The sequence below is a fragment of the Ammospiza nelsoni genome, chromosome 8 (genome assembly GCF_027579445.1).
Source record: "Ammospiza nelsoni isolate bAmmNel1 chromosome 8, bAmmNel1.pri, whole genome shotgun sequence".
NCBI classification, from domain to species: Eukaryota; Metazoa; Chordata; class Aves; order Passeriformes; family Passerellidae; genus Ammospiza; species Ammospiza nelsoni.
In genome coordinates this window covers 15657949-15684393 of record NC_080640.1, presented here as the reverse complement: position 1 = coordinate 15684393, position 26445 = coordinate 15657949, and the positions used below count along the sequence as shown (strand labels likewise).

Sequence of the window (26445 nt, the reverse complement as noted above, 5' to 3'; positions counted from 1 at the left end):
GCAGAGCACACTTTTCACTCACAGCAATACTTCTCTGTGCACGTGTACTGGGAGCTGCCCTTCTGGAGAGTGAGTTGTGTCACCCAAGTTCTTGAGTAAGCCTTGAAATTAATTGATAAAGCCTATCTGGATTTGTCTGTCTTAGAGAGAAGGGGAGAAGCATCTTCTGTGTATTACCCAATCACAGTGCAGTAATTTGTGCCCTTATGTCGATGTAATGGCAGTCAAGGAGAAACCACGTTACTTGTAAGGGTGTACTGAGAAATGCCAGACAACATTTCATAGTCCCTGTCCTGAAAGCAATGGGACATAAATTGGCTATCAGTGAAAAATACAATTCCTTCAGCCAGTATTATCTTTCTTGATGAGGAGGGATTCATCTATTGCCCAAATCAACGCTGCACATCGGCCAGCCCAAGGATACGCTGTCACTTCCCCACAGTTGTGTGTTACTGGAAGTTGCCCATATTGCAACAGTTCTTTTGCTTTAAATGTTTAAGAAACACATTCCCCTGTATCATGTATTCATCACTACAGAGAAGGAAAAAAAAAGTGATGTCAGACTTGAGTCTTAAAGTAATTCTTTCTTCATCACAAAGATGAAGTCCATCAACTCAAAATTAATTATATAAATATTTAGGTATGCAATAAAACAAAACACTTTCCCTTCAGAAGTTTTTGTTCAACTGACAAAGTACACTAAGGAGTGTAAAAAATATTTATTCAACCTAATTCAACATAACTATAATTTTCAATACTTAAAAACAAGATTTACAGATCAATGACCTTTAACTACTCATGTGAAATCATCTTACAGTCCATACAGTATTTTATAATTGTATTTTTACAATAGCTTTAACTTCCAGAGGAGACAATGAGCTTTTCCATGAAACAAGTTTCAAACCCACTAATTTGCATCATTCAATTCTTTCCATGAGACTTTAAAAAACAGTAATAAATTGCTTGGAAATATATACAGTGAAGACCACTGAAAAGTTGTTTTCTTGAAACGAGGAATTCTGTAAGAAATACATATTATATTGTTTCAAGACTATCTTACAGAGTTGTAGCAACTTTCAGAGGCTGCTACTTAGTTTAGGTTTTATATAAAAGTGAGCCTACTAAGACAAATATAATCAGCAGACTTACAAGGTTATAGTAATTCTTCCATTACAGCAAGAGCCTCAAAAGTATTTGATATTGATTGAGTGTATAATTTTTAACACCTGTATAGGTTTTTAATACTAACTGGCCTTTATATACACTTTTGTACAGTTTTAAAATATTACATCTTGGTAATTAAGATAAACATACTATAGAAAAGGTACCTTACTTTGAATTTCTCCTAACATACATTATTGCAGTCAAATAGGAAGTCCATTCTGCATTTACTTCATTTCTGGTGAAAAGAAATATTTACTAATGAATAATTCCACTCAAATATTTTTAAGCTATTCTTCATGCATTTGACATACTAATATGAACAAGAGAAAACTCGGAGAAAAACAAAGAAATTGTTGTTAAGAAAGAACTTCAAATATGAAATCCAGATTAGGTCTGGTATGAATATGCAATATTCAAATTATGTTTGTCAGAATTTAACTTCACAAAACAATCAATTTCTGTTGAAATTAGATTTAGAAATACATCAAATAACGGAAGTGCTAATGTCTCCCTCAACTGACTACTTTAGACATATGGGAACAGTAAAGCTTACTGTATAAATAAACTTTATGACACATTTAAGATTTATCCTGTAGTCCTTTACAAAATGGAGCCCAGTTACCTTAAGCCAAGGACCCTGCTGGCAGGATGCTCAGCTCAGGTACCCAGAGTGTAGTGTCAGCCCCTTGCAGCCAGCACTGCCAGCAGGGCAGCAGAGCCCAGTCCCGAGCAGAGCTGAGTTACACTCTCAGGTCTGGATGCTTCAGGGGATACCCTGCTGGCAATTCCCATGGAGCTTTAGTGTTCAATGCTGCTTTCTCGCAGGTTTTCTATGGGTATTTACACAACATAAAGGAATATGGAAATTAAACAAGTGTTCTAATACTTAACTACAAAATAAACAAGTGAAATTTATTTCCCCCTTGTAATTATTTTAACTGGAGGAAAAAATGCAATCCAGCACCAGTTACAAACCAGTAAAGCCATGAGAAAATTACACTAGGCACTGCAGAAGATACAACAGGACACTGAAAATTACCAGTAGTAAAATAGTCACCTGAAAGCCATGCTAATTTTAACACCTAATACTTAGGTGGTTAAAGCTGACATACAAGTCCTGCAGAGAGTGATCTATCTTCTGCTTTCTCTGTCATTCGAGTATTTCACACTCCCTGTTTGATACCAGCAAAACTCAAGGAAAATTCTTTCTCCTTGGTAATGACTCACACTCCCCTTCTAAAGCAATCTCCCTTCATTGTGTGAAATGCTAAACTGAATGACAGCCTGGGTACAAAATCACCTAGAGAAAAGACATTTGGATATAGCCTACCTAACTACACTTAAAATGTTCTGTAGTTGATTCTTTTTTTTTTCCATTCAGTATATTGGCTCAAAGAAAATAATTCAAAAGCCTATTGCCCAACAGAAATACCCAAAAAATAATGAAAGCCAAATCACATTCTTAGGTTCAGTGGTTGCTGAAAGGATTTACCCTGCCACAACACAGTGCTTTATTGTATTTAAAGGAAAAAAAAAATAGAGGAGCAGCAACTTATCACAATTTTCCACTACTGTGCAATAACAATGGAACCAATACAACATGGAAACCTGTTAGGTGAGACTCTGTGACATCTGGAGGTTACAGCCTTACGCTCCTTCTTGTTCAGGATAATTTAAAATTTTGCGGTGAGCTTGGCGCAAATATTGCTGCTGCTTGAAGTAAACCTTAAAAGCTCCTTTTATAGCAACAAAAGCAATTCCACCCTGAAATAAAAAAATATTTTGAAAACCTGCACAGTTCAGTGTCATATCAATGCAAATGTTCTTAAAAATTTCCAGTTAGAGAAGATTTGTTTTCTATACATATGGTATTTTCTTCTAAAGATTAACTAATTAGTACAGTTCCAAACGAGTGTGTCAAAGTTTTCTGTCACAATGCACTATTACAGAGGTTACCGTTACTTAAAGGGATTACAGACTGAATCTATAAAAGCTTTTATTTCCTTGGAAGTCTCACCAGTATTCTAAATTTTAAAAATCAAAATCTTATTTCAATAACAAAGAAAATGCAGATATGTATCTGCTTTCCTCCCTTCTCTGAATGTATACTATACAAGGCACAAGGAATAGTACTGATAACCATTCTATAACTAGACTGTGAAAAATGGCACTTGCCAAAAGTGGAGTAAAATAAAATCTATTTTTGTAAAACAACCTTTTTCTCCCCTCTAGAAAGCTTTACAATATATTTATCTCAAGTCTTCAAAATGAGACACCAAGAAGCTTTCAGTTTGCATGAACATTTGCAATATCACTGTTTGATCTGCATAAAAGAGAGGGGTGCATAAACATGCAGGAATTGAAAACAGGCTGTAGTGACAGTCAGATGAGCAGGGATTCCATATTACCAAACTCAGTGTACTTGTCCTTGAAAGGCTGCAACTAGAGAGGTTATTCACAAAGCAAGAGATTGCCATTCCCTCTCCATATGAACTCTATGGAGAGTTAATTTTCCTCTCCTTATTAAAATAAGAAACAAAGAGTTTCTCTCCAGATCAGCAAACAAAAGCTAATATGAAAAGGTTTATAATATAAATCCCAGTCTTCCCTTACAGAGACTGTTCTTAGAAGATGCTGGCTCCTCATCTTCACTGTCAGCATTATTACTGCTAAGGCCTGCTCTACTATAGTGCCAGATAAAACTTTCATCCTTGTCATGAACTGAGATTAGTTTCAGTCATAAAGAGTCTTTCACACACATGATGTTTGTCCACTACTAAGACAGGCAATCTTAAAAAAACCCTTCCTTTAATCAAATGCTGTTCTTAAAATTCCAGATCAATTTGTGTTCCTTTTTCCTTTGCCTCCCTCCTTCACAACACTTCATATTCCTCTCGTATAATTTATGAAACATAGTATTGAATCTTACCAAGATTGTCCTTTGTAAATTTGAGTTAACACTGCTGAACATCAGCTTGCCAACTATTGTGGCAATAGTAGGGAAAACTAGAGCTCCACACAGAATCCGTGTGGCAGAGACGTGATCTGCCAGAGGGTTGGCCTCTGCTGGGATACGAGGAACAGGACATCCAATGCCTAAAGGGATAAGAAAAGGTTACATGGCCTATACTGCCTCAAAAAAGAACACAGAAAGTGCAATACTGCCCACTCCCCACTCCAGTACAAATCTATAGCCAACTGCTTTGTGAGAACTATCCCTCTTCTCAGTGAATATTCTGTTTCCATTCAACAACTGCAGTTTTACTTTCAAGTAGGACCCATGACTTGCAGTAGCTTGTTTTGTTACTAAAGCCTGAACTGAAACCATGTTCCTGCTACTCCTGCCACACCCATCTCAGGACATATTCCACAAACACAATCTAAACAGAATGACCATGAAATAGAGGGACAGTGTTAATAACCTCTACTTAAAAATAGCAAAAACTACTTGCCTATCCCCATCTCCTAAAGGCAGAAGTTCAATCTTGGCATTTCTTTTTTAACTGAATCACATTACCTGGAAATATACTGTTCAAAATTTGTAGTTTATTGGAGTATTTGCGCCACAGTCTGAGCACATAGTCCTCCCAACGGATCATCTTGCCCAGTATTAGCATGACTGGGATAGTGGGAAGGCCAATCAAAAGGAATAAAGGATCAGCTCTCTCCATCACATCAAGACCTTCTTTGTGACCCACAACCTAGAAAATATGCATATAGTTGACAAACATAGGCCACAACACTGTTACAATGTACAAATAAACAAAATGTAACTTAAAAAGTTGAGTTTGTTTGAAGCTGCCCACGTGTTTTAAGTTAAAGAAAAAAAGAACACTGTTTTACCTAATTTACACAGTTTTCTCTTTGTATCCTTGGTTGCTTATAGAGGATAATGCAGGTGAGCTACCAGCCCTATTTTGCAAACCATTATTACTGCAGAGAGCTGTAACAGAATTCCCAGCCATCTCAAGAAAGGTTTTATGTGTTTCTGTGTAAGTAAAAGCCTTAACATCTGAAACACTAATAATACAGCAAGCTTTCCAAAAGGCATTTAAGAATTTACAGTTTTATAACAAGTAATTCTACACTCAGAAACTGATCAGACACTACTGTTCATAGGATAAATTGATAGTAGGTACCTCAGGATGTTTTTATCCATATTTTGTGTTTTTTAGGAATACCTTACATAACAGAGATCACAGTATTTAACTATTGTTTCTCTGGACAATGCAGGAAGATGAACATTATTTTCAACTGTACTGGAAATAGCAGCATATCTTCACATGTACCTTATTTTCATATGTAGTTAGTTCAAGGATTTGAAAAGATCATTATTACTGCTATGTCTATACTTTTCTGCTGATATATAAAAAAATTAATCAGACTTTTCCATTTATAAAATGCAGATGTTACAACTGCAACAGAATGGTTCCTTATGTCTTTTTAAAAGTACATTACTTTAATTTTAAATAAATCCAATAGGACTGAGGATAAAAAAATACATTAGAGTGGTACATATCCTCTAGATTTGTCTCAATTTAATCAGTATAAATGCTAATATAGTCTTTGAATTGCTTCCAGGAAGAACAGGCTCTTTCATGACTTTTTCTGTAAGAATCTGGTAGGACTAAAAACACTAAAATAATAATTATGTTTGCCAGGCACGGGATTTTCTGATGTGTTTTCATTGACTTCTTGTTTTCCCCACAAGTACAATAACTTATCAAGTCTTCAATTGCACAAAAATTAGAATTAGAAGGTAAGAACATGAAAGAACAGCAAAATTGTAAAAAAGGAAAATAACAAACCCAGTACTTCTGGAATAGGTAGGACACAGGGAAGAAGCTACAGTAATGTACCACAGTACCTTCCAACTGTACATTTTTGCCTTGCTCTGAAAAGCATTCCATGTTACACCTCCAGAACAGGAAGTTATGTTATATACCACAGCCTCTAAAAATAGGCATAACCAATATTGTTGATGCCAATAGATTATTCCTGAAAAAACATTCAGCATTTGTCTTCCAGCTTCAGTATCTTCTACTCAAGCTGTGAAGTCTGACACTATCCTTTTTCTCCATTGTCCATTGTCATTGTCCATCAAAAAATGCTTCAGTATCTCGTCTCTTTCTGCTTTAGATTATTGTATTTCTCTGCTTTCAGTAACTCCATCTGACTTGTTACTGACTTAGCTACCACAATGTCAATTCTGTATATATTTTTCTGCACCTGAAGTCTAAAAATAGCTTCTGTGCTTCTCTCTGGCCCTTCAACTAAGGGAAAAGAGTCTGAAATACATCAGGAGAAAAACTACATTAAACCTAGCAAGGCTGGGGTGGCAAAAGGGTTGGAACAGTTTCCCTCTACTACCCACTCAGTCTGCTCCTCTACAAGCAAAACTAAATTACTGTCTTGCCCAGCATGCCATCCATACAATCAAAACATTAAATCATGAAAATAGCTAATTCTTCATATCTGGGATTTGACCAGCTGCCTAAACTAATGTTTACACAGATCCTCACTTCAAAAGCAAAACAACTTCAGAACAAAGCATTTATTTTTCCATCTGGCTGCAGAGCTCTAGGGCAGCTAAAAAGGTCACAATTTCCTACAGAAAAAGAGATCAATGTAGCAGTGAGCAAGGAGAAAAGGACTGATGCATTTCCAAAGTCTCCTTGTAGTATTACAGATGGGTGTAATGCTCCTGTTGGAGCCACAACAATGAAATATCCAATAAAAAATACTTAATTGCACCACTCTGTAATACACAGACTCACCCACTGCAATGGAGGGGGTATTGAAAGCCATTACACATCACCTATGCAGCTGCTGACCCTTGGCCACACTGGTACAGGGAAACTGCACCACTCATTTGGGCTCCATTTCTGCTTCCAGATCACTCAGAACCTGAACCAAAACAGCACACCATCTTCACAGGGCAGGGCAGTACCACACTTCTCAAAAACTAGTGCCAAATGACTTATGAGAGAAGAACCAGTTTGTATATTTAAAATTAGAACTGTGTAGAGGAGCATTTATTAACATATTGGCTTGTTAATTCTATCTACAGCTGAATTAGCATCAGAAATACTTTTATGCTTTCAGGCAAAACACAGGTTATAGACTTCAGATAGGAATCAACAACTGAAGGAGTAAGGAAGTGCTTCTGATTGTACAATCTCTGCAAACTCTGGTCTTGTGGTTGAACTAGAATCACCATTACCAAGTCTTTCCATAGGTAACAGTGTACCACCTGTCAACATTACTTTTCTATTTAAATAGTAAGTTCACAAGAACAGAAGCAGGAAAACTGGTTTTCCCCTTTCAACTAATCATACAGTCTGAAGTAATTAAAACATTAATTTGCAGTGTTTTGTATTTCTTGTTTATGAATGAACTGCATCATTCAGAGCATGTATTTTCCTTTATACAATTAAAAAAAAAATCACAATATCCAGAAAATAGTTTACCATCTTTCAATTTCAACAGTTTGAATGTTACTAGCAAAGTTTTTCTCCAAGTAAAAGAAAAGATTACATCTCCTGTCTTTACTGAAGATACTCATTATTGGCAGCTAGGTGGTAATGGCACCTTTTCCCATGAGAACAGAATTGTGTTCACCAGTCTGCCATACACAGGGCAGCCAGCTAGAGCAGCAGTGCAGTTTGTTAGTTGCAGACTGAACCATGCCCAACAGGCATACTTGCAGTTATAAACTATGGCCAGTTAAACATGAAAAACCATCTTGAATTCACTGGTAACTACACTGAAAGCCAAGCAAAGAGGAGTCAGATTGACTTTGCTCTCAGAGGCAGGGAGAGGGAAGAGCGTGTACCTGCATGACCGTCACCGCCCCGTACGTAACGGCTGTCCAGTATATGGAGCCCACCATGATTCCAGCTGCAGCAAAGGGACATGCCTTTGAGATCAGGCGATCTGCAAGATCCAAAACGTAAACAACTGGACCTATGATAAAGGAAAAGTAAGGTTTCAAGAGAGATATATATATAGATAGATACACACAAATAAAAGCATACTGTAGAAAAGTCAGCATCTATCACCAATAAGAAGAACAAACGAGGCAAAGTGGAAGTCTGACATACCACATGTGCTGTTTAAGTGAATATATATAATATAATATATAATTAAAAAGCTATTAAGCTAAACTTGTAACTTCTGCCTACCTACCATTTCATTTTTCCAGGAGATTGATACACTGCTTAAAGCACTAATTTACCCAGTGATTAGCTTCCTTTGTGTTGAGTAAGAATTGTTCTTTTGTACAAACCACTTTAGGCTTAGTGCCTTTTTTATTTGTTAGATATTTTAGTTTTCTAAAGGAAAAAATAACGATTTGTTGTAATGTACTTCATGTCCTTACCTTTGACAACTTCACCTGAAAATTCTGTCACTAAACTATGCTGCTATGTAGTAAAAAGTAGCACAGTTAATACAAAAGATTCCTTCCACTGGAAGAAGCTGCATTCAGTATGTTTAAATGATCACTTCTCAAAACACTGGAGGAAAAAATACTCCTATCCAGGTTATTCAGTGCCTTTGACAACAACACATGAATAGGTTCATTGTTCTGTCTATGCACAACTGCACTTTCCAGACTTACACAGGGCAAGACAATAAATACCCTGACTACCTTTGGTGAGGTAAACAAGGGCAATGCCTGCATCTTTTCTTTGAGGGACTGCAAGAGTATGAGTGAGGCAAAAGCCAGAACACTGAAATGTAAACATGGAAGTGAAAGCCATCACCACCATAATCCGCATTACTTTTGTATTTGTCAACAAATTCCACATACAGACTGTCCTCCCACAGCTCATATGCATGAGCGGTTCCTGTGAGTTCCTTCCTACTTTTTCCTACCAAAATCAGTGAAAATTCTCAAAACCAGCCTACAGGCATTCCTCAAGTAACTAATCCTCCATGTCTCTCAAAGTTTACCCACAGTGACAAAATTGTGACTCCCATTTCATGACTTAGTTAGTACTTTTTCTAGAGAACAACTCTACTGAGAATGCTTTCAAAAACCCCAGTTCCACTCAGCTCAAGTCAGCTGGTGGAAAAAAGGCAACAGGAACATCCAGTTCAACTCTTAATAGCTGTGTTTGACTTTCCAGAACACTCTTAAGAAGGTGCTGAGATGTCTATCAGTATGCTGGAAGTAGCAACAAGGTCATAACTGCAAGTACTAAATGCACAGTAGTTTACACATCTTGACTGTTTCCCAGAGGCACTGAACAACTTGTTTGGTTTTACCATTTTGAAAACTTATGTTTGAAGACAGGAGACTCAAATGACACTGAAGGTTGCCTTATAACACAAGTACTAACAAATTACACCTACTGATACTAATCATTAAGAGAAACCTGGCTAGAGAATCAGGTATCGAATCTTGAGAAAATACTAGAAAAAAATTATTGAAGCAATCTTTTAATTAGGGAGGACAAAACTAGTTTTGGGAGGACAAAACTAGTTTTGATTTTTAAGATGGTACGGAGGAAGAAACAGAAAAATAAATATCACTGATACTCAAATTAAAGAAGGAAATATGAAACAAAAATATTTTTTATTTTGAAAAATAGATCATGCTTTAAAGAGTTTTTTTCTGCCAAAATGTTTTCTTTTTATTAAACTGAAATAATTATCTAAGAGATTCTTTGGTTACTTTCAAAGTGGTAACAATATTTTTTCTATTTAGTGAAAGTACTTGAAAGAGCAGAAAACAGCTCACAGGAACATAATTATCACCAATCACCAGAACTGATAGGCAGTATCAAATCGAAAATGGAATTCTGATTTTGAGATATTTCATGAGAGGTTGTTTTGAACTAGTAAATATATAAAGAAACACCCACTGTTACTTATATTCACTGATGTCTCCTCAAGTTGATATTACTTCTAAACTATAATCATAAATTAAATTTTGTGATGAGGGTATCCTTTCACAGAATTTTTAGAAAAAAGTTTCCAGTAGTACATTAAGGGAAGTCTTAAAAGTAAGTAAGTTTCTGAACTGTGATGCCTCAGGGAAGGGTATGACAAACACTGTCTTCAAAAGAAGTGTTCCAAGGCTTCTTGGAAAATTCTTACTGTCCTTACTCTGCCTGGTGTGACCCTGACTGACTTGTAGTTGAATTGTGCTGAACAGCTTTGGGTTACTAGAAAGAGTTACATAAGGGCAAGACTGGCTCAGTTGTTTGAGGCACTTCAAGGTCATGACTGATGTTCCATGGACCCAGATTAATTTCTCTGCTCTTCTACCAATGTCTTGTGTACTTTTAGACAAGTCTGAATTTTTATGCCTTTATCTTTAAAAACAGAAGAAGATGGTATTATGAGGAAAAATATATCAAAATACATGAAGGGAGTCTCATATACCTGCATGCAAGAACTGAACAATGTCATGCAAGAATTTTAGGCCAGCTTCAGAATCCAGGAATGTTGGAATCTAAGCTTTCATATACAGTTTGCCACAAATTGCAGGAACAAATGAAAATGCCTGTTATGTTAATGTATCCTGTCCAAATTATAGTTGCTACCCCTTTTGGCCATTGTCAAAATAAAATGCAAACACATCTCACATTACAATTTCATCAGTAAAGATACAAACAAGAATTTCAAACAGTGTAAAGTTTCATGGTGCATTCTGTGTCCAGATGGAAACCCAGTTTTCTTCCCAAAGCCAATTCTAAATGTTACTGTTTGATGCCTTCTTTATGATGGGGAGTTACCCTATTCAGCAAAGCCAAAGTGTGGCTGTTATATGAATAACTTGTAGTAAGTTTCCTACGGGTTTATGTATTTTTATATCAACAATGCAATATTGTTGTGTATATTTTCTTTCCCATTACTCAGTGTTCTATCATGGAAGTAAATGTCATCACTCAAAATTCCCTTGACACCTTAATTTCATCAGCCCTTAAGCTACTAAGAAAGAGGTCCTCTCCCAAAGAACTGACAGTGAGTTATTTTCAGCTCTTTCATTACAGAAATAAGATACTTTAAAAAAATCTTCTTTAAAATCCTCTGAATGCCTGCACTCAATTACTACATCACCCTTTCTCTAACAATCAGTTTTACTTTTAAACAAAATTTAAGTTTCCATGGCAACATTTCATTTTCTTGATTTGCTTAATATATCCTATAGAACACACGGGCAAACGAGGGCTGAAATAACAGCAAGCACTGCTAATTTAAATAAATGCAACATACTGTGCATTATCCTTCTTGGCTACTCAAGTAAGAGACTCTGGAAGACCATGTCCAACTTTTTCTTTTGACCTTGACAAACAGAGCTACAGCAGTACCCCGCAATCATAAATATTCTGCCTCGTGATCACAGGGCAATATTGTCTCAGAAACACCTCCTGACCAAAGTGAAAGTATGTTTTTCCAGTAATGCCACATGCTGCTTAGGAAATTCTCCACTAAATTTCCTCTGATAAGTGTCTCTGCAAGCTGAGTCAAAAAAAGGATGTGTTTATGTGCTGTGTGGCAACTGCTGAAAGAAGTCACCTTCTGCTCAACAAGAAAAACAATCCCATTAGCCAGGAAATAATTACAGGTCAAACACAAGATTTATCTATATACCTAAGTGGAATGGATCCAAAAGTTTTAGAAGGTATTTAACTAAGCCACCAAATAGGATGCAAGCAGAATATAAAGTTATTTCTTTCTGTCTGGGAAAGGGAATAGACAAGTTTCCAACAGAAATGGTGCTCCGAGCACAAGAAAGGGGAAAACAAAGGAACACAAGAACAAATAAATAAGCAATAATTGAAACGATCCGTATCTTACCTAGCTTTGGAAATACTATTAAATACTCTGCATTGCACTGAGGACAAGCAACTCTAGCAGTGCTGTTTCCTCTCTGCTTCTCATCCACCCAGCGCTGCAGACAAGTCTGATGCACCCATTTGGTGGAGCCCCGGCACCGGCAGGGCCGCACCCACTCTGCTGTCCGGTCATCCTCGTCCGTAGCAAAGCAAACCCAGCAGCTTCTGTAAGCACAGCAAGGGAAAACAAAGGTGTTTGCTGCTACTTTTACATGCTAAAAATAAACATTCACATGTGAAAGCATACAGCTTAAGAAAATGTGCATCTAGAGGAGATGATGGTTATTACTTCACTTTTAATCACCAGAAGTGTAAGTATTTTGTACCAGTTTTGCTATAAAATCAACATAATAAGCATAACTTTTCAGATGGCTAAACAACTGCTTTATACATTCTGAATTATTAATTAATAACTTTTAGATAATTTATGATTAAAAAGCACTGAGACTATAGTCCAACCTTTGAATAATTCAACATATGGAAAATCCATATTTTTTAATGTTTTATCATCTCCTTCTACAACATTTTGGTAAGTTTTTTTAATTTTAAAAATATATGATCAATACTGTAGTCTGTTACTTGGGAAACTAAGTCCAATCCACTTAAATAATAAAACAACACAAATGACACAATATACCACAAAAAACTCTAACAACTTTATCAAATTCATTTGCTCTCTTGGAAAAAATGAAGTATTTAGTTCAAACAAGTTGACTTTGTATAATATAAATTAAGTTACAAAGGACTTCAAGAATACTATTGGACCAGTAGAGGAGGAAATTTCTGCTTTTGACAATTATGTGGGCATAAAAATTCAAATATATTAATCTGTAAGGAGAAAACACAAGACTGACAGTCTATACAACCTCACCTGAAGTGAGCATAGAACCAGGAACTCCCAGATATCTGGTCTGATGATTAGGCCAGACTTTTGGCCAACTTATAAGACAAAGCAAAATATGGATCTAAACTAGGAAAATATCAGATATGTTCAGCCAGTAATTTTTACTGTGAAACAATTTGCTAATTCCCATACTGAAGATATTGAAGTTTACATAATAAACCAGAGTCTAGCAAAATAAGAATATTGCTATACATTTATATATATATATATATTTATAATGGTCTGATTTTAAAAAAATATTTTATGCAAGTCACTACAATCATAGTTAAACCCCTATAAAGGAGCACAGCAACAGCCTCCTTATAATTTAACCTCCAAGACACAATCTAATTAGACACTGTGACCAAACTGAAGTTTAACATCACAATTTTGATGATGAAGTTTCGTTCTCTTAACAACTTGTGTAACGACATTAAGACAAAACACTAAAAGGTTTCTTATCTGTAATGAGTAACAGACAGTAACACAGTAACTGAGGAAGAAGAAACTGAGAAATGCTCTGACTCTCGTAAACAAAACAACTTTATTATTTAAGAATAATGATTGTAGATTCTATGCCAGGATGTTAGTGGTTCACAATGCTTTGCCTCTCACTTTTGCTTTTGTTTAACTCCTCTGAAGAAAAGGAAGGGGGAATTTGCAATGGGAAATTTAATTTTGTCTGGCTCCAACTTCAAGACATGAAAAATATTGTTGTCTAACAGCTTTGCTTTTAAGACCTCACTGTTTTGGGTAGTATTCTATGTGTAAATTGAAAGTGTTCCTTTAGAGAAGAATAGCCATGCTTTTCTAATAGAAATGACTGTGCCTATCAAGTACCTGCAAGCCATTCTTTAAAGCATGAAATCTTTTTAACATCTACAGTAGTAGAAGTACACTGAAAAAGTTGCAAGTGTGTCAGAGCAAAAGGCAACCTGGAGCAATTTTTTACTTGTAAAAAGGGAATATAATTGAGCACATTGTAAAAGGCATACATACAATTGGCATACTTGTAAAAGGGAATACAACCTGAGATTCAGATTCCAGGGAAGACCAGAGAAAAAGCAATTTAATACTGAACAATCCATAAAATGAACCTGTAATGTCCAGTTTTAATTACAGAACACATTATAGTAGGTACAGATGTAAATTTAAAGTGTGGTGGTCTAAAACTAGAGCTTCTCAGTTGATGACATCTGGAATCAGAACTGTAGTTTCTTCCATTCATCTTAATGGGAAGGTAAAATCAAAGTCTGACTTATTTACATTAAGAATCCCCAAATTTACTTTAACAACAAATAATACCATACAACACTACTGATAATTGTTCCTCTTCAGAAGTTTTTTTCTGCATTACAGGTAAACATTCACTCACTCATTCCATATCCTATTTAAATCTACAACTGCTCTAAATTTGTAATTCAGATTTTTATTTATAAATTAAAGGCTTCACAACAGAGCTAGTTAGTCTAAGAATACCATCACAAAATGCAAGTCTAGAGTTTATTCAAATAATGACAGATTTAAGCATGAACATAATCTTGCTACACTGCAATTTTAACTGAATTTGTCCGTGACAATGGTTATAGATTAAATTCTGTTCTCAAGTTCTCTGTCAAGGTTAGTAAGTCAAGAAAAATATGCATCTTTTCTTTAATTGCTTCTTGCCAGCCAATCATGCTTGAAAACCTGAAAGACCTATGAAATGAATAACAAAATCCTTCACAGACTTAAACCTTCAGCAAGTCATGAATAATGAACAGTAAAGTCCCTGTATACTGTCATCAGCTTTATCTCTTTCCATTGACAGCAGCTGTAGCAGAAAGGACTAAATAAAACCATTTCAAAACAGGTATCTAGGCTCTTGCCAGATTTTCCATTTTCTTGTACTGAATAAAATATGACCTTGATTCTTACCACTCAATCAGGCTGCTACTCAGATAACCTGAAACAGAAAGGGCTGAAAAGGTGGAACAAAGCATTGTTTCTGATAGAAACTCGAACCCTTTTCCTTGATGACTTTCTACATAGCCAAATCAGTAACACCAATACATTTTTCCACACTTCCTTGGCTCAAAAAAAAAAAAAAAAATCAAAACAAAACATACAAAACTCCAGACCATATCACTATTGCAGCTCTGAATATAGGGTTACAAGTGCCTTTTAGATTCAGCTCCCCAGCAGATGAAGCTTTCTGGTCTCAAAAATTCTATTCTGACCCTGAGAATAAAGCATTTTTTGGATCTGTTTTTTTTGCCTCTAGCAAAGACAACTCTTTTCAGGGCACTGCTTGTATTAAGAGCAAAGCAGTTGGGGAGAAAGCTGTACAGAAGATTAGAGATCCTACACTCCAAATGTTACATGACTAAGAAACCAGGGCCTGCCTAAATCCAGGTTCCTCCAAACCACAAGTTTCTTACCAGTAAGGAGCTTTTCTCTCTGGTACCTGCTTGGAGCTGCAGCTCTAGCACATCCCTAGGACCTCCAGGATCAGACATACCTAGACTGCTCTCCTTTTTATTAAGCTATAACCCTTCTAGAAGTTACTTTTTTCCAAAACCAGTCTTAGATGGGAGGGAAGACAGTATCTAAGTCACGTTATTTAAATCAAATCTGACTCAATTTGTGAAAGCTGAATCCATCATGTAAAAGTTTTGTTTTCAAGCAGGCATGACTGTGATGACTGTGTAAAGCAACACAAAAAAGCCCCAAAAGCCCAGCAGATATCCTTGTATCCACAACACTTAATGGGAGATGACTTGCTAGACTGGGGCAGTATAGCTGTTTTATGATCTGGTTTCAAATATTCGGTACTGAAGTAGGAATGGAAACACCTTGGAATTTTCCACCTTATGTTCAGTGGCATAGAAATATGAATGGTCAGCAAAACCAGAAAACTTCTCAGAATAGAAAGCCCTATTTGACTTTTAGATCTAACTCTTACCGTGGGAAATGCAAATTTGAACATGTGTGACATGCTCTAGAATCATGAGCTAGAAACACATTTTCCCTCTCATTACAGTTCATTCACAGAACAAAACATTTTCTGCATTTCTCTCAAATCATAAAGCTCTATTCCTTAAAGTGGCAGGAAATTGCTGGTATCTTGCTGCAAGAGTAAATCATCCTTGTCCTGCTAAACACAAGGTGTCAGAGCAGCTTATTGCAATTGAATTTCACATCCAAAAAGAAGAAAGTGAAAAGGCTGAAACACAACTGGTAACAACAGTAGCACAGAGAGCCAAGTCAGTGAGGGGTGAAAAGGTACCTTGAAAGAAATGACCAAAAGCATTCCAATCACTAGGCATTAAAAGGCACTGTTCTAAAGGATGAGCCACAAGTCTGCTGTTTGGAAGAGGCAATTTTTCATGAGCTTCCATAACAACTTTTTATGCATGGTTATGTCAACAGATAAAATATCTTGGATGATGAACAGTGATAAGCTTTACACTAAACTTGCCAGCTACACTCTACACACTACAAGATCATATTTAAGTTGGAAGATTAGGATGTCAGAAAAATGGGGTTACCAGTAGCACTAGGCTGCTTTGGAGCTGGCTGGAATTTTAGTAGGGGGACAGTAAACTGTTCTTTCAAAAAGCAAGAGAAACACCTCATTGCAAATGCTACCACTAAGCATTTCCTTTTCCAGAGTGTGAAGAACCAGCAGCAATAAGATCTTGTGCTAGAGGGACACTGCCTGGTCATGAGAGAATGCAACCATAGCCTACAAATCCCTGATAAAGGCTACAAAGGAATACCATTAACCTGAGAAATGTTAGCTTATGTCAGGCTTCACAGAGGAGATGAAGTGCCAGAAGTGATGAACCCACCTGTAGGATGGAACACTGCTCTTTTCCCAGCCATCAAACACACAAAAAAATACTTTAATCTTCAATCCAACACCTGCCTATCAAACTCAAAACACCCTTCCACTATCTTAACAGGAAAAACACACAAGGGAACTACACTGAGTGAAGAACAGACACTGGTGCAAAAATAGTGGTCTTAGATGCTCCTTGGGGACGTCAGAGGGTGCTTCCAAGGCAGCACAGCATAGCAGCCATATGCCAGCCTGTCTCACTCAGCTAGAAAACAGGCTGTCACTTTGAAACAAAGTCTAAAATTCTCAAAGCAAGTCCTGAAAGTCATCTGACCATATACCCAATTCTGCTCTGCCTAGCATCAAGGATAGCCTGCAAAGCTGAGTAAAGGAGATATTGTTAAGAGCCCAGATAGAACAGTAAAGACACTTTGCTACAAAAGCAATGCTTTCAATAGAAACAGCTCAAGTACAGAATATCAAGTGAATGCTGGTGTGAACACACGGTCACACAAGTGGTATTCATATACAGGCTCTGACTTCCTCTAACCTCAGGATGACATCCTATAAACTAGATTTTTAAAAGCTTTTAATAAAAGCATGTGGATAACTAAAACTCAGTAAACAAACCCATTAAAACCCCACAGAAAAATTAACTAGAAACTGCACCAGCAAGATCTACTGATTATCAGAAGTTCAGTTCAAGCTTTTTTATATTCTTAATTACAGCTTAAATCAAGGGGAAATATTTCACACCAGAGTTCACTGCACTATATAAAGGCAGAGATCCAAGTAAAGGACAGTTTCCCAAATCCTGCTGGCTGCTTTCTAGCTTGTGGATAAAAATACACCTTTGACTGCCAGCATCACCTATTGTGCTTAAATTTGGCCTTATTGTTTTATGGTCTTTGCTTCTAGCCAGCTTAGAATAAGGAATCCCTCCTCAGATCTAGCTATCTTGTGTTTTGGTCTCTAGTTTGCCAAAATCTAGACTGTCAGTAAAAAAAAAATTAGCTTTCATTCTGAATAAATTAAATTTTTGCAACCAGTTATTCAGACACATTCTTTTCACAAAGTCTCCAAAATTCAGTTATTTTAAAGGTTTTAATATTACCATACTCTCACTTTTTTAAAAGGAAAAGGTGAGAAATCATCAAGGCTTGGTGGCCTTGCTATCAGCCTTTAAATATGCAATGAATTTTGATGTTAGAAACATTTGTTTTCTTTCCTAAGCGAGGGAGGAAGAATGAGGCCCTTCTACACATGCACAAAGGACTAATCAGGAAAAACAACAACTTGTACAATAAGCACTTTATTACTAAAGCATTATACATTTTGCTAACTGAACTCTTACTAATGTATATTAGCAGCTTGGACTACAACTAACAATTCAAGCTACTGAGTGCCTACTGGGGTGGGTAACACTGATTCTCACCAGCCTAGGAAGAAACACAAAAGTGACTAAAACTAAGTGAAAAAAGAAAAATCAACCATACAAAACCTAAACAAAGAACCACATACACATGCACAAAACAATTTACTTCCAAAATGGAAACATGCTTTGAACAGAAAGTTGACATGTAGTCAAGTACATACATAGCAAACAGTGAAGAATTCTAATAGCATTAAGTTAATGCTTTAAATATTTAATGGTGTTTTTATAGTGCAGACAGCATGATACAATATAGGGAAAACATTTTCTCATGTCTTGTTTGACAAATCTGTCAATAATCACAAACACAGGAGATGTGAAGCAACTAGGAAATTATGCATTAGAGGTTATTTAAAGTTACTTCCTTGAATGTGACTTAAACATTTTAATTACTTATTAATTACCTCTAAGATGACCAGACTCCAAATGAAGACCAAAATATGTAGTTTCTATAACCAACCAATGCTATTTTGCACTGGGGGAAAAGGGAAGGGATTGCATCAGAAGAACACCAATACTGATATTTGTGCTACATGTACAGAATGGATGACAGATGCTGCAAATACCAGGAGCGACCTACATACAGAACAGACCAAGTCTGACCTGCCTAAAACTGTAACCATCCTGACATTCAGCTGTTGCTGTGATGAGCAAATGGAAAGAAATGCAAAGTTATTCACTGAGTCTGTATCATGGGAGCTCAATCTCCTGCAGCCATTTTCCAGTCAGTTAATGCAGAAGTACAAATGAAGTACAAATGAATCTTTAGGCACAGCAGCTTTACTTACAGAAGTAAATATATTAGCACAGACATCTGTTAGAAACTAAACATGGTTCCTTGCTTTACATTCAATTTTGAGGGATAGTACCTGAGAAATAGAAGTTTGATGGTTTTTATCTATTCCTAGAGAGTTTCATGGTTAAACTGACCATACAGGGTAAGCAATCTTCCTGTTGAGTTCTTCCAAAGAAAAGAGAAGGAAAAAAAAAAAGGAAGTGTAGTCCTCCAACTCCAAAGCAAGCAAATTGCTCTGAACTCAAGAGTTTATGACAGATAATATTACTCAAGTTATTCTCAGTTTATAATTTCTATTTTTTACCAGCAATTTTACAGTATAAGAGAACAAACCAAAAAGATCTACTTAAGCCAGTCATCTTATATAATCCTAATAATAAAAATTGGAACAATTTCTGACCTAAAAATTACAAAAAAAATTAAATGTCAACAAGATAAATTCTTGGGATGTTAATACCTCAAGAACAACAAAAACCACCGATCAAATGTGGCAGACATTGAAAACTTGGAAATGTCTTTACTCTGAATAAATGTGAACAAAAGTGCAAGGTGTCTGATGGTAACACTAAAGTGACTCTCCTGGACAAGCTGTGCAACTGACTGCATGACTCACCAGCAGAACAGTCACAAGCAGCCTGCACATGGTCTTCTGCAATTACATCCCTCACAGAAAGCTAACTAAATGTTGGCACATTTCAGGCCAATAAAAAATATCCACTTTGAAACAAAAATATTCACATTCCAGGAGGCACTTAGAAGAAACAAATGAGAAGAGGTCTGGAAGGTACATAATGACCACACTGCAGGTTTAAAATAGAGGGTCTTGTCTTTTTTAGAATGTGAAGAAATAATTAATTATATCAACATGGCTTAAAAAAAATAGCACTGAATGCCAGCCCCTCTTGTCCATGACAACTCTTTTATTTACCATCTTCCCACTGTTTTAGCAGTTTCTTTTACTATGTGCACATTGAAGAAGAGCTGCATGGTCATAGGAGGAAACAGGCAGGGATACATAAACTGAGAACACTAAACAGTCCATACTTTCCATCAGCAATCACCTGAAAACCTAGAAACACTAACACTTATCCAAAAAGTTTGTTTCTGTGAAAGTTGTTTCCAAACATAAGCACATACAAGGATTCCCTGGATAGCCCTTAAATCAACTGGTATTTACTTGTTATAGGGGAAACTATAATACAGCAGGCCAGTTTAATTTTTAGGTTAACTTAGAAACAAATGAACAGCTAGCCCCTGATTTAATATAACTTCACTGCAATTTTTTAAAGCAGCATTTAAAAGTGGATATTTTGATTGTAAGTTTTCTTATCCTACAGTAGCGTTAGGCAGGAAGTGTCTAATCCTTCCCCCAGAACACCACACAAAAATCCTGAGCATAAGCACTTCCATTCAGTTTTAGAAATTTTTGACAAAAAGCACTCATATTAGTATTAACATGACAGGAGCAAAAATTCTCAAGAGAAAAAAAGCAAATTCCCAATCCAACTAGAGGGGAAGTTATTTCAACTTTTAGGTAAAAATTTCAGAGCTGGTGCTAAAAAAGACCAAGTGCAGATTTGCTAGAAGGTGCCAGTGGGCTGTACCTCCCCTATGCTTGAGTTCTGCAGTGCAAATGCTACTGTGCTGTTTTCCCTTAAACTGGGATTGCATCCAGACCTGGTATCACAGAATTACAGCTTGGAAGGGACCACAGGAGATCTTATCAGACCTCCAGCCCAAAACAGAATCAACACCAAATTCAGAGCAGACAGCAGAGCATTCTCCAGCTGGGTCCTGAAAAGCCCCATGGGCCAAGATCCACATCTGCACTGGGAACTTGTTCCCAAGCTCAACTGCATCATTCCCATCCCCACATGCTGAAAACTTCTCTGTTCAAATTCACAGCTGACTCTCACCATCCTGCCAGGAACCTCCACAGTCAGTGTTCTGAACAGCCTCCTTGGTAGGTAGAAGGTCATCAAGCCTCCCAAGCCATCCCTTCTCCAGACAGGCTTAGCTCCTCCAGCTTCTTCTGGTAAGTCACATGCTCCAGCCCCTTCACCAGCTTATGTAATCTCAACAGTTTCATTTAGAAACTTCAGCCAGATGCAGTTTGCTTTAACCACTTCAGACTGACTCCTCTTACTCTTTTGCACTGGCAATGAACTTGCTACTTGTGGTAAACTACAAATGCCAGTAAAAGCATGAGCAAGTCACACACTCTTTTGATAAAGGTAGGTATTTATATCCTATAAAAATCTAGTACTTGGCCTATTCTGCTGCTGAGGGGAAAGCAAAAATGTTCATGAGAAAGCACTTATTTTCACACCAAGAATTTTCCACCCTCTTTGCAATGCAGAAAGGCCATAAGCAGGTTGAGATGCCAAAAGCACCAAACAAGCCTAAAACAGCTGGCATATTTATTACCACTTTAAGTATTACTTTAAGAAGTTGTTGCAAAATTGATACCTTAACCTTTTGATATTTGTCTGTAAATTATTATACATATATTTATTCAACACATTGGCATTAACTGTCAGAAGTTTCCATTTCAGTGAGCACTTAAAGACACCACGGCAAACCATTAAAACTTTAAGCACTATTACAGAGTCTGAACACTTTTATATGGAAGAGATCAATAAACAGGAGTTTGTACAGCCTTTTTAGATAAAGTGAATGTAACAAATGAAAATATTATCTGAATGCCTTCATAATACATGGGATGCCAAGAGTTTGAATACAAAAAATTTTAAGTTGTCTCTCAGGAGTTTCTTCACACTTAAATAGGAAGAATAATTACCTACTGTCTGCAGGGAGAAGTTAATTGTTAAGCAACGACTAAAACACGTCCATTTGTTCCTAAGCATATCAAAGCAGACATCAGAGATAGAAAAATAACATACATTAGACAAGAGTCAAAAGGTTAAGGCAGTTCATAAACAACATGCTGACACCTGTAAATTTCCCATGGGCAAAAGTCAATGTCCAGGTCTGCATCAAGTCTCCATTAATCATCTTCACTGGTAAGACACAGGAAGAAGTCAATCTGCATAGAACTCTCAGGATAAAGTGAAGCAAAATACTAAGGGATGTACCTGGGATGAAGCAGTAATGAGAAAGCCAAGATATTATAAAGCTATTACTGTTTCAAATTTTCTTTCTTGAAACCCACTCTCCAAGATAGGTGTGATTTTGCTTTTTCCATCCTGTATCAACATCATCTTTCAAACAGTTGGGCTAAGGACAGGGAAAAACAAACTCCTTGTTTCCTTGGTGGAGATGAACTCAGCACAGTCCATTCTCTACTCTCACACAGCCTCTCCTTCTAACCTACTCTCAAGGAAGAACAGAAAGCCAGGTACTTCCAGGCACTGAGACACTTCAGCCAGAAGTTAGGAAGATCTCTCTCAAAGGAGTTTAACTCTGTTGTGAAGAAAGAAAAAAATTACTTGAGGTAGGACAAGGAAAAGAGAAGTGCTTAATCAGCAGAAGTAGAACAAACAGACTGAGTAACTGCAGAGATGGCATTCTGTAAAAAATAAAGATAATACCTAAATCCCATACTGTGTTTTATGTTGCTTATTACTCTGCATATCTTATCTGGGAACTCCACTCCTAGAAAGAGTCACTCATGTGTCAACTTCCCTCAGTGAGAGAAATCAGAGCACAACATACAGTACAAGTCTAAGATGTTCAGAATAAACATCTTTAATCAAGGACCACCCTGCACTAATTACACTACTGAGGTTGTAGCATCAGGGTCATAATCCAAAACCCTGTATTAGCTTACTAAAGTATCAACAATTCATTGTGCAAATAAAACTAAAACAGTGCCTGCACTTTCAAAGAAGGAAGGAAATGAACTGATCTCAACACAAACACCACCACAAATGGTGACTGGAATGGAAAGAGAAACTGAAAGTCATGTACAATACCATACATATTCTTTATTCTTGGAAAAAAAAATAAAATTACTATGGAATCAGATGACATCTCAAAAAACTGAAATAGAAAATCCAATGCTGTTCTGCAATTTTTGAACTACAAGTGCTAGCATTTTTCCAATAAATCGGTGATCTGGAAAGAGAAAATTTAATTGCAACAGCACTCCCCTCTAGATAGTAAGAGTAATTTCTTAAGCAAACTACAATTTATTGTTTAATTGCTTTTAAAGTCTACCAGCAATTTCAGCTCTCATCTCCTTTCAATAGGGAATGGCAGAGACTTAAAGCCACATCATCTTGCTCCAGTTTTTATCAAGGATATTCACCACAACTGAGCAACTACCACTGAGTCAGAAAATTAAGAATGCTAATTCAAAAACTAAACCATGCTAAAATGATCACTATGTTGATTCTTCAGCAGGTACCTGCACAAGCCTTCAGGAGATTATCCATCAAATGTTGACTAACACCTCTACAGCCTGAAGTAACAGAAAGCAATGGTGACCACGTTCTGGCCATGGTGGCAAATACATGCACAGAAGGGAGCAGCTGTCTTTAATTTGGATAGTACATGAAATACCACAATTCACTGCCACAGGATATGCTTGGGAAAACAGAACCCCAGCCATTCACTGGCATAACCAAGTGCAAGAGCAATCCACACACAATCCAACTGAAATCAAGAGAATAAAGCTTAAAAATATGAGTACATTTTAGCATTACAGCTCACATTAGCAGCACATTAACCCACTGCCACATAATTTCAAGTTTTAACAAAGATTACTATAATTCTGTAATTTATGCATTAAACTAACATGAACAAAGGCATTAAAATAATGAAATAATAATAAAATCTCAGCATTTAGCCAGATTACTAATACCTGCCTTAAAAGTGTATGCATTAGTCCAGAAATATGGGGTTTTAGCATAGACTGAAAAGATTTCTGCTTGGAGAAAAGGACAGCATTTCAAGAATTATTATCTGGAACTGTTACGTGAACATGAAAGAGAAGAAAAAAAATTACAAGAGGGATGGAAATTCCAATTTTCAGGCTAGAAAAGATGATGCCAATCATATGGATTAGTCTCCTAAAAGCTGCAGATGAGACAATCCACAATGTAGTGTCACTGTCATGCTTCTTGTATTTATGCTACAGCCAATCCTTCAGGTAAGTATAAAATCCTTAGGTAGAAATTTTGAGTAACTGACTCTTTACATTTTAACAGCTATTTACCTTCATTATAAATCCATGGGTTGCTTCCTAGACCGAATTATGCAGGCAAATAAAGGATGGAGCACAAAATACATCAAAGAAAGATGAATCCCAGGCAAGAACGTGGTGATGCTATCAAGTCAGTCCTTGCACTAGAGAAATCCAACTTTATTAAGGCAATAAACCTGTAATCATACAGGTATAGAATCTAAGAGTCAAGAGAAGAATCCAGCTGTTCCCTCTCACAAGCAGAGAATCAAAGAACTTGCTCTGGGAGCTCTGACCCTTGTTCACAAAGCAGTGCATGCACTCAGACCTACAGCACCACCTAATTCCTGATACAACAGCATGACACCACTCTTGGTGGCCATCTAGGTATTGGAAACAGAAGAAAACCTTTCTTTTCCCCTTCCTCAACTATTAGAATCCAAATGAAAGTAATCTGGAAAGATGTTTTCTGCATCCTTCAGTAAAAGATCTGTATTTTATTTTAAAGCATGCATTTTGCATTAAGCTATAATCATTTGCAATTACTCTTTAAGACTTTGCATATCACACCTCCTTTTATGCTACTTAGGTACTTCAAATTCTTTCCCTGCTGTCCAACTGTTTTACATATCAAGCTACTCTAAGCATAAAGTCTTTGAAAAGAGACAGAGACACAAATTATAATTTGACAAACTTTAAAGAACACAAGAATATTAAATGTACATCAAACCCCACATCTCTATTACAGGTAACAACTGAAGAACAGTAAACTGGTTTGGCAACCAGGTAACTAATTTCCCTTTTTCTTTTTAATTAACTGTTTAATTCAACTGTTGGTCACAACAAAGATTATAAACACAACCTCACAGCCATTTCCCAACAGGGTGAACCAGCACTTCAGAACCAGGACAATAGCCATGGGCATCAGGGCAGCCACAGAGAGTATTATGGCTTCCTTGAACTCTAAATATTTATTACTAGACCACAAAATTCAGGATGCAGATGAAAGTTTGTTGTTTTGTTGGTGTTTTTTGCTTTTGGGTTTTTTTATTTTTTTAGTTTAAGAGGAGTTGATTCAGCAATACTTTTATAACATAAATCATCCACTTGTCATCTCTTACCTTTTCAGTTTTTCTAGAACACAAACTTTCCCTCCCCAAATCACCTTTATCCTCTTTCTATATCAAACTGGAACTTCTCATTCCCACCTTCCAGGCTGCACAAGTTCCACCCCTGCCTCCCACAGTTTGTATTTCCATCACCTGCCTGATGACAGGCTGTATTTCATTAAACACTCTTTCCTTAGAGGCGACCTGGAAAGGATAAAACCACCAGGGTTTTTTTTGATTCCTTATGATGAAAAATTGACAGGTTCGTCAACAGAAGCCTGAACTGCTTCTGGATCCCCACCTTCTGAGATACCAGGCTATTACAACTCCTGCAATAACAGGCTGTGAATGTGCTTTATTGTTTGTATGAATAGGTTGCAAGGGCTTCATAGATGAGTAGAAATTACACTTAAGGAACCTGAAGTGCTCAGTGGAACAGGATGAAAGTGTTACGTATTCAAATAAAAGCATATATAGAGAAAACAAATACAATAAATAGAATTTACAAGTTAGTAATTATAGACGAAGAAAGATGCTTAAGTCATAATATTTCTAAGGTTGTAATTTTAAAAAACGCTCCAGAAAGCAATTAAAGGCTTTCTTCAGATCATAAAACCAGCAACAAAACACACAAGGCCGGCTATGCTTAGGTCATCTTTTGGTGCCTCACTTGACGCGCACATCAGCGCGTTCCCTTCCCGGAGGCTCTGCTGGGCCCAGGGACAGACACCCCCAGCCCCAGCCCTCCTGTGGCCGAGGGCAGCGGGAGCGATCCCTCCTGGCCCTCAGCTGCCCGCGGTACCTGGCGCTGCTTTACGACGGCGCTCCACAACTTCAGTCAGGCCACCGAGGCTTTTAGAAGGCAAAAATCGAAACCGGACCCGCGACACCGGCCCCAAACCCGCCGCGGGGGCTGACAGGCCCAGCCCGAGCGTTCCCTCCGCGTACCTGTCCATGGTCTGCGGCAGCGCCAAGCCCGTCTGCTCGGCCATGGCCCCGGGCGGAGGAGCGGGCCCAGCCGAGGGCCCGGAGCCTGACAAAGGCGTCACGCGTGCGGCGGCGGAGAAAGGGGAGCGAACGGGAGGGCGGCAAATCCGCCCTTTCGCGGGACGGCCGGAGCGGCCCTTCCCTCGTTCGGCAGGCGGGACGCGGCGCAGGGCGGGTGGCCGGGACAGGACGGAGCGCCCGGGCCGCCGCGGGGAGAGGCGGCGAGCGCTGAGCGCAACCGCGCCGCCGTCACCG

The 26445-nt window shown here is 37.4% G+C and overlaps 1 protein-coding gene across 1 annotated transcript; it reads right to left on the bottom strand.

Moving 5' to 3' along the window:
- Nucleotides 1-704: 704 nt before the first annotated feature.
- On the bottom strand, nucleotides 705-26436 carry MARCHF5 (membrane associated ring-CH-type finger 5). The gene is made up of 6 exons (XM_059476656.1): nucleotides 26152-26436; nucleotides 11977-12179; nucleotides 8000-8130; nucleotides 4682-4865; nucleotides 4094-4260; nucleotides 705-2928 (listed from the first exon to the last, which is right to left on the bottom strand). The coding sequence occupies exons 1-6, from the start codon at nucleotides 26193-26195 to the stop codon at nucleotides 2812-2814; spliced, it is 846 nt and encodes a 281-aa protein (XP_059332639.1). The 5' UTR covers nucleotides 26196-26436; the 3' UTR covers nucleotides 705-2811.
- Nucleotides 26437-26445: the final 9 nt, after the last annotated feature.

Coding starts and splice junctions, on each gene's coding strand:
- MARCHF5 (XM_059476656.1), bottom strand. CDS start 26,195: ATGGCCGAGCAGACGGGCTTGGCGCTGCCGCAGACCATGGACAG. Junction 12,180..26,151: donor CTGCCGCAGACCATGGACAG/GTACGCGGAGGG, acceptor CTGTGCTTACAG/AAGCTGCTGGGTTTGCTTTG. Junction 4,261..4,681: donor TTTGAACAGTATATTTCCAG/GTAATGTGATTC, acceptor TTATCCCTTTAG/GCATTGGATGTCCTGTTCCT.